Source organism: Mustela erminea, chromosome 7 (assembly GCF_009829155.1).
Source record: "Mustela erminea isolate mMusErm1 chromosome 7, mMusErm1.Pri, whole genome shotgun sequence".
Taxonomy (NCBI): domain Eukaryota; kingdom Metazoa; phylum Chordata; class Mammalia; order Carnivora; family Mustelidae; genus Mustela; species Mustela erminea.
Window position 1 is genome coordinate 44,240,034 of NC_045620.1, and position 17,099 is coordinate 44,257,132.

At 43.9% G+C, this 17,099-nt stretch overlaps 1 protein-coding gene across 8 annotated transcripts in view; it reads left to right on the top strand.

The window, feature by feature from the left end:
• Window positions 1-17,099, top strand: part of RIN2 (Ras and Rab interactor 2) — a 219,050-nt gene that overhangs the window by 100,310 nt on the left and 101,641 nt on the right. For 6 of the 8 annotated variants that reach the window (XM_032351526.1, XM_032351532.1, XM_032351528.1 and 3 more), the window contains one exon: window positions 9,811-9,903. In XM_032351526.1, the coding sequence (XP_032207417.1) occupies window positions 9,811-9,903 (93 nt within the window). Of the gene's footprint in view, window positions 1-9,512; window positions 9,611-9,810; window positions 9,904-17,099 lie in introns of those variants that run through there. The other 2 variants (XM_032351531.1, XM_032351530.1) reach the window with 2 other exon arrangements.

Here is a 17,099-nt window from a genome sequence, read left to right on the forward strand (position 1 = left end):
GACGTCTTTGTAAGATCTCATGCATTTACTTATCCAAGAAACATTTCTTGACCATATATATATGCCAGGCACTGTGTCAGGTATTAGAGATACTACCCTGAATAAGGCAAATGGAATCCCCAATGTCTGAGTGGCTAAAGGAAGATCTTTTCTTCCCCTCTTCTTCAACCTGTAAAGAAACAGAACCCACTAACCTTAAAATAACAGACTAAACATATGGCTTCCTTCAGGTTTTCCTGATGGGATCACTCAGCTTGGTTGAGATGATAGCCAGACATATTGTAGGTCTTATCAGGAAAAATAATGTGGTTCATTTCGATCTAGAAATCTAGTTTCTTGCTTTGCTTTCTTTTATTACCTCGGTATACAAAGAATCAAATAAAAACCACCTCTTCAGAAACCTTGGGGTTTAGAATGAGTGAAGGAGTCACTTGTCCCTGCTCAATAGAGCTGATTGTTAGATTTTCATGAATGTTTCAAGTTTGTTGATGGCCTGTTGGTAGCTTGAAATTGGCCATGATGAGAGGATTTAGCCCCACAAAATAGGAAAATACTAAAATTGGGGGCTTTTATTACCCAGAAACCAGTTGTTAAGGATTTTCCAGCATATCCCCTGATTAGAGGGGCAGGTAGGTATCCTAATGGTGAAGTGGAAAGTTGGAAAGACATCGATATGTACACGATCCAAATGAATGAAAAAAAGAAGCAAATCAGTCCATGAAATCTAAGCAATATGTGACCCAGGGGCTGGCTTAACCTATAGGGATGATGTCCTTTTTGTCTTTTAGAGGTGGCTGTCATGCCATTTTAATCTAGGATTATTTTATTTTATTGTGGCAAGAACACAACATGAGACCTACTTTCTTAAAGAAGACATTTTTACGTAATCCTTTAGACTGTGTGTCTGTTCTTTATTTTTTGTCTGCTAATGGCAGAGGCTGTTCATAAACAAAACAAATTAAAAGAAGAAAGAAGATTGAGTTTGGAATTACAGTAGTCTACTGCTGGGCAACAGAGTATTCCACGAGTTCTGAGGAGAATTGCTTCTACTTTTCTCTCTGATTATCTGAGAAATACAAAGTATGCAGTACGGTGGCCAATTCATAATGAAATAGGTGACCTGCCCTGAACATCACTGTGATAGATGTAAACCTGACTGATGAGTTACATTTGTGTGGAGTTTTTGAAAAGGAAATAAACCTTGGTCTGAGAGATAATACAGTGGTAGGAGAAAACATTACAAGAGTTCAAACTATGCAGGTTGTATTTGTTATTTTCTAAAAATATGCAGACTCATAAATTGAATAATTTTGCAAAACATATACTCAAAATTTAACCCAGGAAAATTGGAACTTGATAGAAATAATGAAAACAATTACCACCAGCTTATGGGGCAGAGACATTAAGCAGTAGAGTTTCATGAAGACAAAATTCTGTTCAATCAATCATATCTTCGATGTAAAGTTTACAAAGAACAGCATTCATCCCTAAAAACTATTTTCCTTAAAATTAAAATTAAATGGATATCCATTTGGAAAAGTAAAGATTCCCAAACCCCGACCTCACACCATATGCAAAAATTTGAGGTGGATCATAGATCTGTGCATAAAAACTAAGATTATAAATCTTTGGAATGAAACAGAATACTTACTAGTTTTAAATTCTTATATCAGAAAAGAAGAAAAGTACAAAATTAAAAAGAACTGAAGAAAGCTTTAAACAGTTTAACTGCACTGTGTAAGAAACTGACCAAGGCCTTAGTGCCTTAATGGAGTGTGCTTCAGAAAATATTTTCTCCATGAAAGTGATCAATATTGGTAAAATCCCAATGGGAATATTTGTGCTCATTAAGCACTGGGTTAAAATTTCCTTGATGACACAAAGACCAGATTAAAATAACAGGTTAAAAACCTCTTTACAACAGGGGTGTCTGGGTGGCTCAGTGGATTAAAGCCTCTGCCTTCAGCTCGGGTCGTGATCCCAGGGTCCTGGGATCGAGCCCCACGTCGGGCTCTCTGCTCAGCAGGGAGCCTGCTTCCTCCTCTCTCTCTGCCTGCCTTTCTGCCTACTTGTGATCTCTGTCTTTCAAATACATTTTTTAAAAATCTTAATTAAAAAAAAAAACTTTACAATAGTCCACAACTCTGTGTCATAATTAGAAAAGCTGAATCCATTCCATTTCATTCAATTCAGGAACTTAAATTTTTAAAAGAGAGGTCGGGGTGCCTGGATGGCTCAGTCAGTTAAGCGTCTGACTCTTGATTTCAGCTCAGGTTATGATCTCAGGGTCATGAGACCTTGCATCTGGTTCTGCCCTGGGCGTGGAGCCGGCTTGAGATTCTCTCTCCCTCTGCCCCACCCCCAAAGATAAATGAATAAGTAGATAGAGAGATAAAAATAAAAATAAAGGAGAGAGGTAAATACACAGCAAATGAAACAGAATACTTACTAGTTTTAAATTCTTATATCAGAAAAGAAGAAAGGTACAATTAAATTAAATTAAAAAGAACTGGGGCGCCTGGGTGGCTCAGTGGGTTAAAGCCTCTGCTTTCGGCTCAGGTCATGATCCCAGGGTCCTGGGATCGAGCCCCACATCGGGCTCTCTGCTCTGCAGGGAACCTGCTTCCTCCTCTCTCTCTCTCTGCCTGCCTCTCTGCCTACTTGTGATCTCTGTCTGTCAAATAAATAAATAAAATCTTTTAATTAATTAATTAAAAAGAACTGAAGAAAGCTTTAAACAGTTTAACTGCACTGTGTAAGAAGCTGACCAAGGGGTTTGGGGTGTTGATATAAGAATTAGAAATGTGTCTTCTGTTTGTTCTTTTCACCCCCAAATTGAAGCATCTTCCCTTAGATGGTTCAAAGGCTTCCCTATCCTGTGTTCATCTGAAATATCCCCACCAAAGGCAACACCAGCAAGTTCTGCTCTGGTTTGATGGGAATTTTTCTTTATCAGTGTGTGCTTTACCTTATACCAAGATGTTTGAATTAAATATGTAATAAGATGATGAAAAACATTTTGAAGTTATACCTGCTTCTGAGAACTCAAGGTTATCCTTCTGAAGCTATTCTGGTCAACACATATTTGATGGAATGGAATATAAATCCACCCAAACTGTTTTAAAAAAAGAAACATTTATTGGCAAGGTACAAGATTAATTGAACCTTGGCACTGCCAGGCCTGGTGGGAACTATAAGGTCAATGGCCTGAGGTGAAGACATTCTCCCTTCCTGGCCCACTATGTATCGGTAGCCCCTTGTATCTGCTCTCTCAGGATATATGCTTCCCATAAATTGAACTGGCATATGGCTCCAAATCCAACGTTCAGGTATAACCATCTACCCTGTGATTCTCAGCTAAGAATCTTGAAAGGAAGATTCTACTTCATCAGAGAACAGCCAATGATATACTTTAGCCTGGGTCAGTTGTAACATGACTGGTCCTATCAGCTGAGGGGTTGGGGTGGGCAGAATCACTCACTTTGCTTATCAGGCACCACATGGTAGGGCAGCTGCTCTACAAGAGGTGTGGGTGGGTCAGACAGGGCATCTGAGTGAGGGGAGCAGACCCATCAGCACCCGAGAATTGGAAGAGCTTATATCCCATCTAAAGAGAAGACTGAGTTATCCAGTTGTGGCCAAGATGTGATCAAGTGATCAAGATGTGATCAAGATGTGATCAAGATAGCTCAGTGTGATCAGAGAAGGTACATATCTACATTTTATGCAGAATGTCCTGATTTTTTAAAAGTGGCCTGTTGTAGCAGCCCCCGCCAAGCCCTTCCTGTATCCCTTGAGTACTTAAATTTCCATGCACACTGACCTGATTTCCAATTGCCAACTTTGCCTGAGGGTTCTCTTCGGCCACTAGAGCCCATTCGACCCACACTAGGGGCATGGTGGAAATGCTGGTGAATTAAGGCTTCCTGGGGGCAGCTTTCAACTAGTGACTGGGTACAGTTGGACATTTCCTCAGCTCTCTTGTCTCTCAGTTGAGACTACTCTGAGGCATGGTCTACATGACTTCCAGAGTTCCCCAGAAGGGTTGAAGTCCAGTGGCCCAGTGGCAACGTGCTTGGTCTTGTACTTTGTATTGGCTGCTCTTCCCCGTATCACTTCCCCTCCCCAACTTAGTGTTTCTTGAAAGTACCTTCGATGAATTTCTTAGACATGAATTGTTGACTCAGGGTCTCTGGAGATCATCAATTCAAACTTTTTTTAAAAAAATGTATTTCTTGGGAAGCCTGGGTGGCTCAGATGGTTAAGCATCTGCCCTCAGCTCAGGTCATGATCTCCAGGTTTGGGGATCAAGCCCCACATCATGCTCTGGCTCCCAGCACAGCAGGGAGTCTGCTTCTTCTCCCTCTCCCTCTGCCCCTCTCCCTGCTCATGTTCTCTCTCTTTGTGTATCTCTGTCTCAAATGAATAAATAAAATCTTTTTAAAAAATATAACTTGATCTGTTATATCTGCAGTGTAGACCCAATTTAAGAGCTGCTACGTTATAAACCTCCAATTAAAATTAACCACTTGGGGTGCATAGGTGGCTCAGTTGGTTAAGTGTCTGCCTTTGGTGCCGGCCGGGGTCAAGTCCCACATCAGGCTCCTGCTCAGTGGAGACCCTGCTTCTTCCTCTCCCTGCTGCTCCCCCCAACTTATACTCTCTGTCAAATTAATATATAAAATCTTTAAAAATAAAATTAAAATAATAGCCTACACAAATTTAACCCCCATATACTTTTTACCATCATGGCCTGAGAGCCTTAGAAAACAAAGTTCTAAACTCAGGTGCTCTTGAGGTTGTTGGCAGGTAAAACTTGAGGAAGACCTGGGGTGTGTGGCTCCCTGTCCATGGCCTCCTTTGGGTTAAGAGCCAATGTGGCTTATGAGGCTTCCTTATTGTATCTAAGAAGTCACTGTACAAATGTGCAAAGTGTGTAACATTTACCACGTGGAACTTTTTATACGAGGACGTTGAAAAGTCACATACTTTTGAAATGCTGCAAGAGAGCGGCCTGGGGGAGTAGGCATCCCCTCTCCCTTCTCAGCCTTGTTCCAGCTGGGCAGAATGTACCAGCCTTGAGTCTGGAGCCATGCTCAAGAGAAGAAGTCACTCAAATGAGGAATAGGGATGTCTTCAGGGATCCAGAAGAGGGTAAAGCAGGAAGCTGATTCTTGAATGGTCCAAGGGATAAAATGAGGGCATTTATCAGGTGGGAAGTGAGAGAGGCAGTTTCCCATCCAAGATAAGCGGAATTTCTTGCCAGTTGAGCTACCCATCTGTTGCCCAAGGTGGCATGGATTGCCATTGGTGGAAGTGTCCACACCTTGGCCACGTGGGCACTAGCAAAGCTAACGCAGCATGGATATGGTGAGGGTCTCTATGAGGCACCCGTTTTCCAAGGATGGAGGGGGTAGACATCTGGTGGAATAATTAGCCCCATTGTTGGGCCAGTCTTAGAAATGTACCTTTCTTTAAAAAAAAAAAAAAATTATGATCTTTCATTAATTTTGGGAAAATTGAGGTGTTGAACATTGTTCCCAATTCTATTTAAAAACACAGTTATAAGGGGCACCTGGGTGGCTCATTTGGTGAAGCATCCAACTCTTGGTTTTGGCTCAGGTCTTGATCTCAGGGTCCTGAGACTGAGTTCTGCGCTCAGAGGAGAGTGTGCTGGAGATTCTCTCTGTCCCTCTCCCTCTGCCCTACCCCTGCCCCACACTTGTGCACATGCTCGCTTGCTCTCTCTCACTCTCAAATAAATGAATAAATCTTAAAAAAATGAAATAAAGAATAAAAATAGTTATTAGTAAGAGAACTGGGAGTACAGTTTTTGCTTCTGATTTCTTCCCACAAATTAGTTTCTCTTTGCAATAAAAACAATTCATAATCCTGAAACTTTTTAAAAAAAAAAGTTTGACTACAACTGAGGGAAAATCAGTGCTGGACAGTGATATAAAATGCTTAAAGAAAAACATTTTTTTAAAAAGTTCACGTAATTTGGGGGAAAAATTATGTAATTTGAATTGTCAACCCAGAGCCTGGACTATAGTTTTTCTGTCCAGCCTGTAAAATCCCTGGTAATAGATAATTATGGAAATATTCAGAGCCCTTCCCTGGATGCCAACACAGAGCCGCGCCACTGGGCTTTTACCTCTTAGTAACGATGAAAAGCATTCAAAAAGGCAGACCTGCCATCCTCAGAGGCACTTAAGGAACCGGGAAAAAGGTAATGTGCATTTCTTGGGATTGGCCTTGACCTGACAGATTCCCAGGGGTGAGTCACTCTCTCCTTCTTCGGTCAGTTCGGCTATAAAATAATTATAATGAGAGCTTGTTTACTAAGAGCTGAAGTCCAGTTTGCTGCGTCTCATTCAGCTGCGAGGAAGGAGAAGAAGAAAGGTAGTGATTAGGGAAGACTTCTGTACCCAGGGGTCCCAGCAGCTCGGCTTTGAGAACCCATGCCCTGAAGAGGCAAAGTTTCTTATAAATTGGACTTGTGAGTAGCAGATGCCAGTTTAAGTGTTCCTCTGCTTCTCCTGTGGGTCTGCACTTGTGACTTGAGGCAAATAAGTAGGAAGGGTAGTTTGATGAAATTAATGGAGGTGGGGAGGTGGAGGGCAGGGGGGCAAAGAGGCTACACCACGGACCCTCCTGTCTTGCCAAGATCTAGCCTGTGGCCAAGGAGAGCAAAAGCGGCAAGAGTGCCAGTGACTATACCCAGCCCCGCTGATCAGAGAACTGGAAGCTAGGCACTCGGTGTCCCTTTGCCTGTACCCAGCCTGCAGCCAGGGTCCAGGCGGTGGTGCCTCCATGCCTGTCCTCATCGGTTCCCAGTGGAAGGTGCTGGACAGCCAGCCCCGAGCCCTGCCAGACCACTCAGTGCGTCCTCCACGCTGAGAATTCAGGACCAATCTTCACCTCAGCAGTGGTTCTTGGGGCCACATGAAGAAAAGCCACAGCTAGGTTTACTTTCAAGTGGCAGAGGCTGGTGTTTCTGGAGGGAGAAATATTCACTTCCTGCCTTTGTCCTTTAGCTGACTGGAGCAACCCTCTTCGTTTACATTCCTTCAGTGGTGTTATTGAAAAGGCTTGGCAGCTCCAAAATGTTTGCAGTGTCCCATTAGGGCTTTTTTTTCCCCCTTCTCCCACTATTATTTATTATTTATTTTTAAAAATTATTTTGCTAGCTTTTAGCTAGCATCTGGAAAGATCTACTGGATGGATGTGATGGGCTCGTTTTTCAAGTATCCAGTTTACCCTTCAGGGAATCCAGGAAAGGAGCAAGCTCCCAATATATAAATCTGGAGAAATTTAACAACCTCTCCAACTACTGCACCTTTTTTGTCTAGCCTGTTACTGGGGTAGTTTTAGGACCGAACCCTGGTGTAACCCCTCAGGGTAAGGGAGGGTGGGGAACCATGAATGGAAAGAAGCTATGCTTTTAAGTTAGATTAAATTTCTGTCCATATTGAGTTAAGGTGTTAGAGGTTATGGTTTGGGAAGGAAACTGTTGCTACAACAGGAAGGACCTTAAGCCAGAACTTCTTTGGGACCCTTAAGAGCTGAATTTTTTTTTTTTTTTTCAATGAGGATACTCAATGATGTGCAGTCCACTTGGATTTTATTCAATGGGAAGGACCCGCTATTGTGCTTGGCCACCTGCTCCTGTCACCTGCTGTCATCTCCCTCCTGGAGCAGCCTTTTGAAGAAGGGGGGAGGCGACCTGCATTTTCTTGGAGAAATGTGATAGGTCCGTCTGCCCCACATGCACGGAATCCAAACTGGCTATTTTACAGATAACCGCTCCGCTGGAATTTGAAGTGCGTGCATATGATTTTCAGGCAGCTAATTAAACTGGTAAACTTCTGGAATCCAAACCGCTCCATTGCTATAGGCAAAATTCCCTGCCTGTCATGGCTCATCAGAAGGGGTTTGTCTGTGGAAATCTTCTGAACGGAACAAAGAGACTTAGGTCTGGATGAGGAGTGAAGTCTTGGCTCTCGCCTGCCAGCTCCTTAACTGCTGTACGATGTCAAATCCCTCGCTGAGAAAACGTCTGAAAGGAAAAGAATTTTAGGCTTGGTGTCAAGAAATGTTCTTTTTTTAATGTGTGTTTCTTCTGCATCGAAACGGTTAATCATTTACTCCCTGGGGTTACAGTGTGGCTCCCATTCCCCTCTTGGTTCTGAACACAGCACTGTGTTTTCATTCTGGAGTTGCTCCAGTCTGTGGATTTTGCTAATAAGTGATGAACTTCAAAGGCCTTGGAGCTGGGGCACCATTCAGCTGCTGAGTCCGAGAACCTGAAGCTTTGGAGTCAGCAGAATTGCAAAGGAAAGCTCACCAGTCTTCTCAGGAGGTTTTGGAGTCTTGGCCTTCATCCCAGCGAGATTACAAGTGGAAAGAAACACAGGGAAGGCATCTCCAAACCTTTAAAGTGACCGAGACGTGGAGAAAGGGCTAAAATAGGTGAAGGTTCTGGAAAGAGGGATGGGTGTGCACTGCGTTACTGTCTTCCTAGATGGGATTCTGCAGATCAATGGAGCCCACTATGAATATGAACACTGAGGCTAATCTTGGGGCCAAAATGAGCCCCTTTCCCAAGAGCATTACTTGCTAATATGCATGTAGTTCTCTGCTAAGTAATTAAGCTTTTCCACTTGTTAGGAAAGTCCCTTTGGAGCTGCTGGCTCTCTGTTCCCTTGCTAATAATGAAACAGCTTTAGCAAACTAGCAGCAGTGACCTTGGCTTCTGTCTGTGTCTCCCCACTCCACCCCCACAGTTGAACCCCTTTTAATATGCCTTAATGTGATGTGACATGTTTTCATTTTATTGTCCTTACACGGACCGTGTTGGTCATGGTCAGGACGAGCTTTATCTTGGGCCAGGTTATGGTGAGCAGGAGAACAGTTTTATATTTGCTCTTGGTCCAGCCTCCTTGGTTGAGGAAGGTTTGGGGATGCGCCCCAAGGTCTTTGATGCCTGTTGACTGGGATGAGGCCAGCTGCTTGGGTGTGCATGTATTTTACTTAGAAGTGGACACTTAGGCTTTGTAGCTGACAAGGAGGCTTACTGGGTTTTGATGCTCAAGGGAGGGAAATTCCAAGCTGAAACGGCCACAGTTATGATTCAGAATCATATCATGCCTTTAAATTTTTCTCTACATTCCAGAGTGCCCTGCCCCCCTCCCCTTGGGTTATTATCATGGAGCTGTTTCCAGGCTGTTTCTTATACAAACTAATCTCTGTAAACAGGGACATGGGATTTCATCCCCATCTTTGATTTCTAAGGAGAAAATAAAGGGATTTATTCCCAGTGCCCTTGTGTTGACCTTGCCTGGGGGAGAGGGCTCGCAGAGCTGATGATGACCTCATCCCATTCCAGCAGGATTTCCTGGGACGTGCAGGGGCCTCATTCTTATGCTGTCCGTCTGTGTTCAGCCACATTAAGTCCATAAGCTTCAGAGCAGATTACGGTGACATCTAATATCGGTCCCTTTAGGACTCGAGCGTGAGGTCAAGCAAACACACAAAGCAATCATTATACTTTCGGTGGTGCCAGAGACCTTCTGCGTCAGCTGGAGGAGCGGGGAGGTGGGGCAGTGAGGTGGGGCACAGACTAGGAACTGTGCTGTCTGGGGCAGGAAATCAGCCTGAAAGGGGATGGAAGGGCTTTGGTGGGAAATAAATGGCACTGTGTTGTTGACGGAAAAAGATCTTGGCAGGACCGTTGTTGTGAGTGTTCTGTGGCTTAGAGAGGAATTTCCTACAGGCTGGACTAACCATTAAAAATGTCTCTACCTTCAGGAGTCCCGGGCGTGCAGTAGAATGTCGCTGGGGGAGATGTCAGCTTGGACCATGGGTGCCCGCAGTCTGGACAAGCGAGGAAGTTTCTTTAAGGTAAAAGGAAGCCTTGATTGGGATTGCTAATGGGCAGGTTCTCTCACTTTGCCCAGGCTGCGTGGGGAGCTGCGGAGGGAAGGCTGCTGTGAGCCAGCTCTGGTAGGGGTGGGGGTGGTGGGGCAGCTCGCCTGAACCCAGCTGCAAGCTCTTACCCGGTTTACAGTAGCTTGGAGTTTGGGTGACTTAGGGCTTCCAAGTCAGGGCCAGGACCCAGGAGCTGCGGAGATGCCACCCTGTGTAAAACAGTTGAGGCAATCTTTGTTTATCCACTGCTCAGCTGTTCTTTTGCAGCTGGATGGTTTTATGATTGAAGCTGGAATTTGCATTCCAGCAAGTCGATGCTGTAGGCAAGTGTGTTTCACACTTTGCTTGATTGTATGAGTCCCTTAAGTCCTCATTAAAAAGCAGCAACAACGAATAGATTCTGAGGTCTCACCCTAGACTGGTTAAATGTTATTTGCTGGTGTATTTTATCAAATATCTAGAAGCCCTTTGTGATCAGGCAAGAGAGACCCAAACAAAGCAGCATGATTAAAACGGTACCACTTTCCTATTTGGATATTGATATTAATGGGTTAAAATTACCTTGCTAGCTTAATGAGTGAGACAAGATTCTAAATGGGAGTTTAATAGGCTATGTGTGTGTATGTTGTCAATTAAGTCTTGGTGGTCATTTCAAATTCGCTCTTGGGGATTCATTTCCTCTTTATAGCTTTTACTTTGTATCCTTTCACTCACCCTCAGAATAACGCCCACTCGCTGTAGAAAACTTCGAAAACACAGATTCATGTAAACGAGTAGAAAAACGGAGGTAAAATGTGCATTTGAAATCTGTCACAGGCAGGTGTTCAAACACCAGATCTTTTTCCTCAAAGGAAGAATGATATAGGGGTTTCTTAATTACGAGGAAAACTGACAGTGTTTATTAATTATCCCATCCTGATGGGTTGTAAGTATGTATTAACTTGCATGCATATGCTTCCCACTTGCAAAAGGCTAAACCTGATTTATTGTATCAATTTTGGACTCCAGAGCCTGTTGATACAGCAAAGCTAAATTCATTAAGCTGAAGACAGTAAGGACAGACATCATCAGGGCACAGTTCCACTGGTGTGCAAGTGGGACAGCAGGAGGCATCTTTAATAGGGTTCATAGGTCTGCGTGTGTGCCCTTGGAGCTGCATTTTTCAAGGCAGAGATATGCTCGGGTTTCAGCAGAGTATGTGACATCATAGTTCAGGATTGGGGGATTCAGCAAGACGATGGTCTTGAAAAGAATCTTGGCAAGTTAACTATTGTTTGATAAGCAAGCTTTTCCCAGGTGAACAAACTGTTTGCCAGGACCAATTGTTTTTGTAGGAATTTCCTGCAGCAAACAGCGAAGTGATTTATTGGTTTAAAGCCTTAACATCCTGGGCAAGAATATCCTGGAAGAAATAGCTGTGTTGACACAGATGGTCTCCATTCTCCGTCCTCCTAGTTCTGTGATGTGGACTTAGCTGTCTCTGTTCTTGATCCATTTCCCCAAGTTGGAATCAAACCTGTACAGCGTCCACCCACATGAGCCAGAAGAGGAGCTCTCCATGTCCCCTGTAGACTGGGCACTAAACCCACCAGACTCCTGACTCGTCTCCAGTCCCTTGATCCTGTCTTATGAAGATACGCTTATTTCATCCTGGTAGAAGGAATGAGCCTACCCCACTCCTTTACCCAAGGCTCTGCCTACATCATCCTAACTAACTGGCTAGTCTGTAACTATCATCTTGACACTCAGGAAGGGCAGTGGGCTTGAATCTAATGTAACAGTTGGATTTTATAGCCAAAGCAAAAGGAGAATATCAAGTATGGTCAAAATTGCCTTTGAAAATTCCTGAGAGAGTCCATATTGGACTCACTCAGTACTACCTGTTAAGTCCATGGTAGTCATTGTGCCTGTCCTGCAGTCCTGGGAAAGTTTTTTTTTTTTTTTTTTTTCCCAGTTGGACAGCAGGTAAAGTAGTTAACTTGTATTTTGGGGTGTGTCTATGAAAGAATCAATCAGGCAAGAGGTGAAAGGCCTGCCTGACCCCATCGAGGACAAGTCCCGCTTCAATCTTGCCTGAGTCAGATGCCTTGAGGAAATTGCTGGCAAAGTGGCTTTTATTATTTAACTTGCTATTGTCTGTCTTCTCCACCCCTGCCCCCAGCTTAAATTGTTTAAGTTACATACTCCAAGTAAATGATATAGTTACTTTGTACTTCTTTCTTTTCTCTTCTTTGTAGACATTGTTATTCTTTACTATATGGCTATTCCATAGTCCAACTAAAGATGGAATACTACTATTATTAGATATTATTGATGATTTCACAGTTAAGGCGTGGAGTTATCTGTAAGGATGAAGTCAGGCTCCCTTCGGACATTTAATGCTGACTCCTTGGAGGTTTGTCTTTAAAATGCTAGGCTAGAGTTCCGTTTGCTGGGATGGTTTGTTGCTCAGAATCTTCTGGGATGCATTGGCTCTTCTTTTACTTTTCATGCTTTATTTCAATTCACATTTTTCTAGCACCTGTGATCATCCAGGCTCTGTACCAGTCGCTAGGGAGAGAAAAACCAGAAGATATCCCTGACTCCATGGAGCTTTCAGTCTGGTGGCAAATAAATATACTGAACAAATAATCACAGTGCTAAACACATAATACCAAAAGAGAAAGCAGTGCTTTGGGTGAGAAGTAAAAGGGGCTCTGAGAATGTACGACTCTGAGAATATTCCAGAGAACTCTTCCCTGAGGAAGTGTCCTTCGATTTGGGAGTTGAGGTTGACTCCGTATTATCTAGGAAGGTAGAGTAAGGCACCACTGTGTCTTGCAACTTATCTGAGTCATTTCCGTGAGCCAGGACAGATAGGAAACCACAAATCAAAGCTTGCCACCAGTGGTTAGTGACTCTAGTTTAAAAACACAAGTTGGAGGGGGAAAGATAATGATGAAAAAGAGGTCTGGTGATCGTCTTTTAATTATCTACACTTCACACACAATCACAGGAGCCATAATAACCAAGAAATGTATAATATGCATGTGGAATTCAGCTGTGAGCCAAGAATGTCACCAAGTAGTCTCACACTTCATGAAATTGTCCTGTCCAGTTGTAAGGCATTGTGAAGTCATTGTGAAGTGTAGGGCATGTGAAGAATAGCATGGCAGGAGCCTAAGAGAGTCAGGCCAAAATTTAGCTCTACCCCACCTCACTACATAATATGGAGTTGACCTCAGCTTGCAAATCAAAGGCCACTTTCTCAGGAAAGATTTCTCTGGAACACATGTAACATTGAGTTACATGTTCTCAGAGCTCCGTTTACTTCTCGCATGAAACATGACTTTTGTCTTGTAACTCATTATGTGATTAATCGGTTGGCCACCAAAGATGGTCTGAGCATTCTAGGGTGGTTGACAATGTCCCATGGTGATTGTTCATGAGGAATCACATCCCAGAAGCCTGGCCCCAAAAGTCCTATGCTGGACAAACACATTTTCCACAGTTTGTCTAGCGCCATCGTGAGTTTTCCTCACCCACTGGTGAGAAATGTATCTTTCTGCTCTACAAGGTGTCTGTGAAAACCTAGAGGAGAAGGCAGGTGATGCCGTAGACAAGGCATCCAAAGGTATCCTCACCTCACTATAGAAGTTCACACCCAGGTCCACACCTGCTGATGCCCAAACTCCAGGCTTCGTCCATTCCCCCTCCTGTCCCTGTCCTTCCGTCTGTCAGATTTCCAGGGTGTGTTGCACGAGAGGACACATTGTCTAGCCTGGCAAAGTTCTAGGTGGTCCTGCGCTAGCAGAAAAGCTCACAGTCAAATCTGATCCTTCTTCTTCCTGAATTCCACAGCTTCCCCTGAGCCACCCCCACTCCTGCCCAGTCTGGGTGCCCAGTGCTGGCAGGTTCCTCTCAAGTCACGAAAATCGTCACCCTCCTTCTTCTCCTACCTCCACCTCCCCACTTCCCTTCAGCTTCTTTCATTTGGAGGCACTACAGAGAATACTCATAATCTATCCGCAGCACCACCGAATGTGTCTGTGTGTGTGTGTCTGTTTCCGAACTATTCCATTCATCCACTCTGAGCTGGGCCCCCAGCTAGGTCTGCACTCTTCACCTTGACATTCGAGATCTTCCGGCTGTGCTTCCCCCCTCTACCTCCACCGGTCCTGCCACTGTGCCATCCTGGGTCTGCTCCGGTGGTCCACACCTGCTGATGCCCAAACTCCAGGCTTCGTCCATTCCCCCTCCTGTCCCTGTCCTTCCGTCTGTCCCTGCTAGGCTCCCAGCTGCCCTTCCAGGCTGACACAGACTCACTTTATCCACTGATGAAGGGACTCACATGGTGTGAGCTGGTGTCTGCTTTATTTTGTCTGAAGGCAAAGTTGTGGTAGAAGGCCTAGTGGTGGCCCCAGGGTAGGACCAAGAAGTAAATTTCCATCCATAACTTGACCTCTGCCATGAGTGATTTGCTCTGTCATTTGTTGCTGCGTCCCTGACCCCAGCGGGGGAGCCTCTACAGCAGAGAATGATTCCCAAGCTGACCGGTGTGTATTGCCCACTCAACAGTCCAATTTCTTCCAGGGATGCCTAGGTGAGGCTGTCCTATGCCACCTGCAAGTGGTAGAGCTCTCTGTTTCTCAGCCTCTCTTTGCCTCCCAGCCTCTCTTTGCCTCTGGGACAGGGCAACAGTTGGTCTTCACTGACCAGGAAGAAAATGTTTTTGACGACAGGGACCCTGCCCTCCTGTGCCTCCCAACTGCTCGTTCTGCAGGGAGACGCCCTGAGCCTGGGCTCCCAAACCAGCTGGTGGGGGGAGGTGCAAGGGCCCAGCTCAGTGGCAGAGGCAAAGTTTGAGAAACCCTCTTTGGGTCATTTGGAACGGTTTGGATGACAGGTGCATCATGCGTGCCTTTCACATGGTCCAGAGAAGCCACAGAAGAGAGCTCTCTGGCACCATAAAGATTAGAGTGGGACTACTTTGAAGGGACCTGATTGCTGAAATCTGACCCTACAAAACAGATAATCCAGGAGTAATCATCCCTTTCACCCCAACTCCCTTCCCTTCACTATCAGACCCTCCTTAGCATTGGGAAGTTTATTCTGTTTTCAAAAGTCCTTGTCTGCGGGCTGATTTTCAATCATCCAGAACTGGCACAACCTTACGCCTTGGGTGTCAGTGATTTCCCAGCATTCCAGTGCCCAGACGGCTCTCAGTGTGGAAAGTCATTTCTGTGCACGCACAGCCCAGGACAGCAATTCTCTGTTGCAGGACAGGGGACAGAGATAGCAGGGGCTTGAAGAATAATGAATGAAACCCAAATCCCATTTTAGTCAGTAATTCCATGGGACAAATCCTCACAGGGATCTGTGGACGCTCAAAAGCCAAAGGTATGAGTGCCACACCCTTGAACTCCTTACATGTGCCCTGGGCAGTGAACAGACATCACCTCATGTGCCAGGCATCCAAACAGGCACTGCATGGCAGTCTGTAATCAGGAAAGGACTAAACACCAGGGGGAAAACAAAATAGAGATTAGATTTGGTCAGAGCAGGTGACATACTGATAATTATTCATAATAATACTACAAAGCAGGGCTGATGTCAGTTTGGGTGTATCTTTTATTTTCCACAAATAAATTCTTCCAGGATACTTACACTGGGACTCAGAGCAGGGCTGTCCCATAGAAATACAAAGCCAGCCACAGGGATTGTTCTAAATGTTTTAGTAGCTACATTTAAAAAAAAAAAAAAAAGTGAAACTAATTTTAGTAATAATTTTATTTAACTTCATATATCTAAGTTATTATCATGTCAGTATGTAATCAATATAAAAGTATTAATCAGATATTTTACTTTTTTTTTTTGTACCGTGCCCTTGAAACCCAGTATGTATTTTATCCTGAGCATGTCTCGATTCAGACTAGCCACAGTTCAAGTTCTCAGTCAGAGTTACATTTTATCTTGTCTAAAGTGCCTCCTGTTACAGATGGGTAAACTGAGGCCCAGGGAGGTTGAAGGACAGCAGATTAGTCTATAGGAGGGATGGGAATTGGACCTGGCCTGACTTTCTTCTGAGGCACCCCACCCCCTAGAGCCCCCCTGAGGGTTCCACTGTGATCCGTTTCTCACTGTTCCAGTGAGATTTCCCAGGAAACTCCTTTTGGAGAGTTCATGGGGACAGTGACTACTCTCTCTGGAAGAGTGATTGGCTTTTTTTTGGATTGCCATTCGTGTCTCCCACCATCTTCTCCAGATCCCTCCAGGACAGACATCTGTCCCTCAGGGTGTGACTTTCTAGGAATGTCAGGAACTTACTTACTGAATAGCAGTTCCCATTTGTGTTTTCAAAAAGGAATGGATTTCATGGTTTTATGGGTCGTTTTTACAGCATATTTTAGCCATTCATTTCTGATATTAAATATGGCCTTTGGGGCTGCAATACATTCTCACTTGCTTCAAGGAACTTTGTCTTTTAAAAAAACAATCAGAAGTAAAATAGATTTTGCTGGTTCTCCTCAACCATATAGTTCTCCAGGCTTATTTGTAACTCTTGCGTTTTCATTATTAGGGGGATGCCAAAGAGGGAGATGTAGATGTGAATGTATAATTTTGAAAAAGTTCAAACAGGACTCTCATGCAATGTAGAATGGGCGTCTGTCAACACTTTATTCACCCCATGCATGAAACCAGGAAACCAGCATCAAGCTGGTTCAAAGAACACTTTGACATGTGATATATCTATAGTTGACTTAAAAAGTCCTTCTGTAGTAAGTTTACTGAGGTAAAATCAAAACTGGTTAAAGTCCTATAAGCAATAAAACTCTAACCGTTGGTATAATCTTTTTTTTCCCCATGAACAGAAATTCCCAGGCTGACACGTAACCACCCAGTGCTTGAGCCCTACATTAGTAACACATAGTCAAGTCGAACACAGATGTATCCCTCTGGATCAGGAAATAATCTTTAGGTGACTTTGTCAAAAAACACCCAAGCATAATGCTCAAAAAAAAAAAAAAAAAAAAGAGGGCTCTTCCCCCTGCAACTTTTAAAACTTTCTAATTAAAAAAACTCTTGGGTAGAAGGGGAAATGCAAAATGGAACTACAGAATTTCTAAAAATAAATAAATAAATAACAGGACACTATCTGTCAGAATCAGTGACATACACTTAAAGCACAG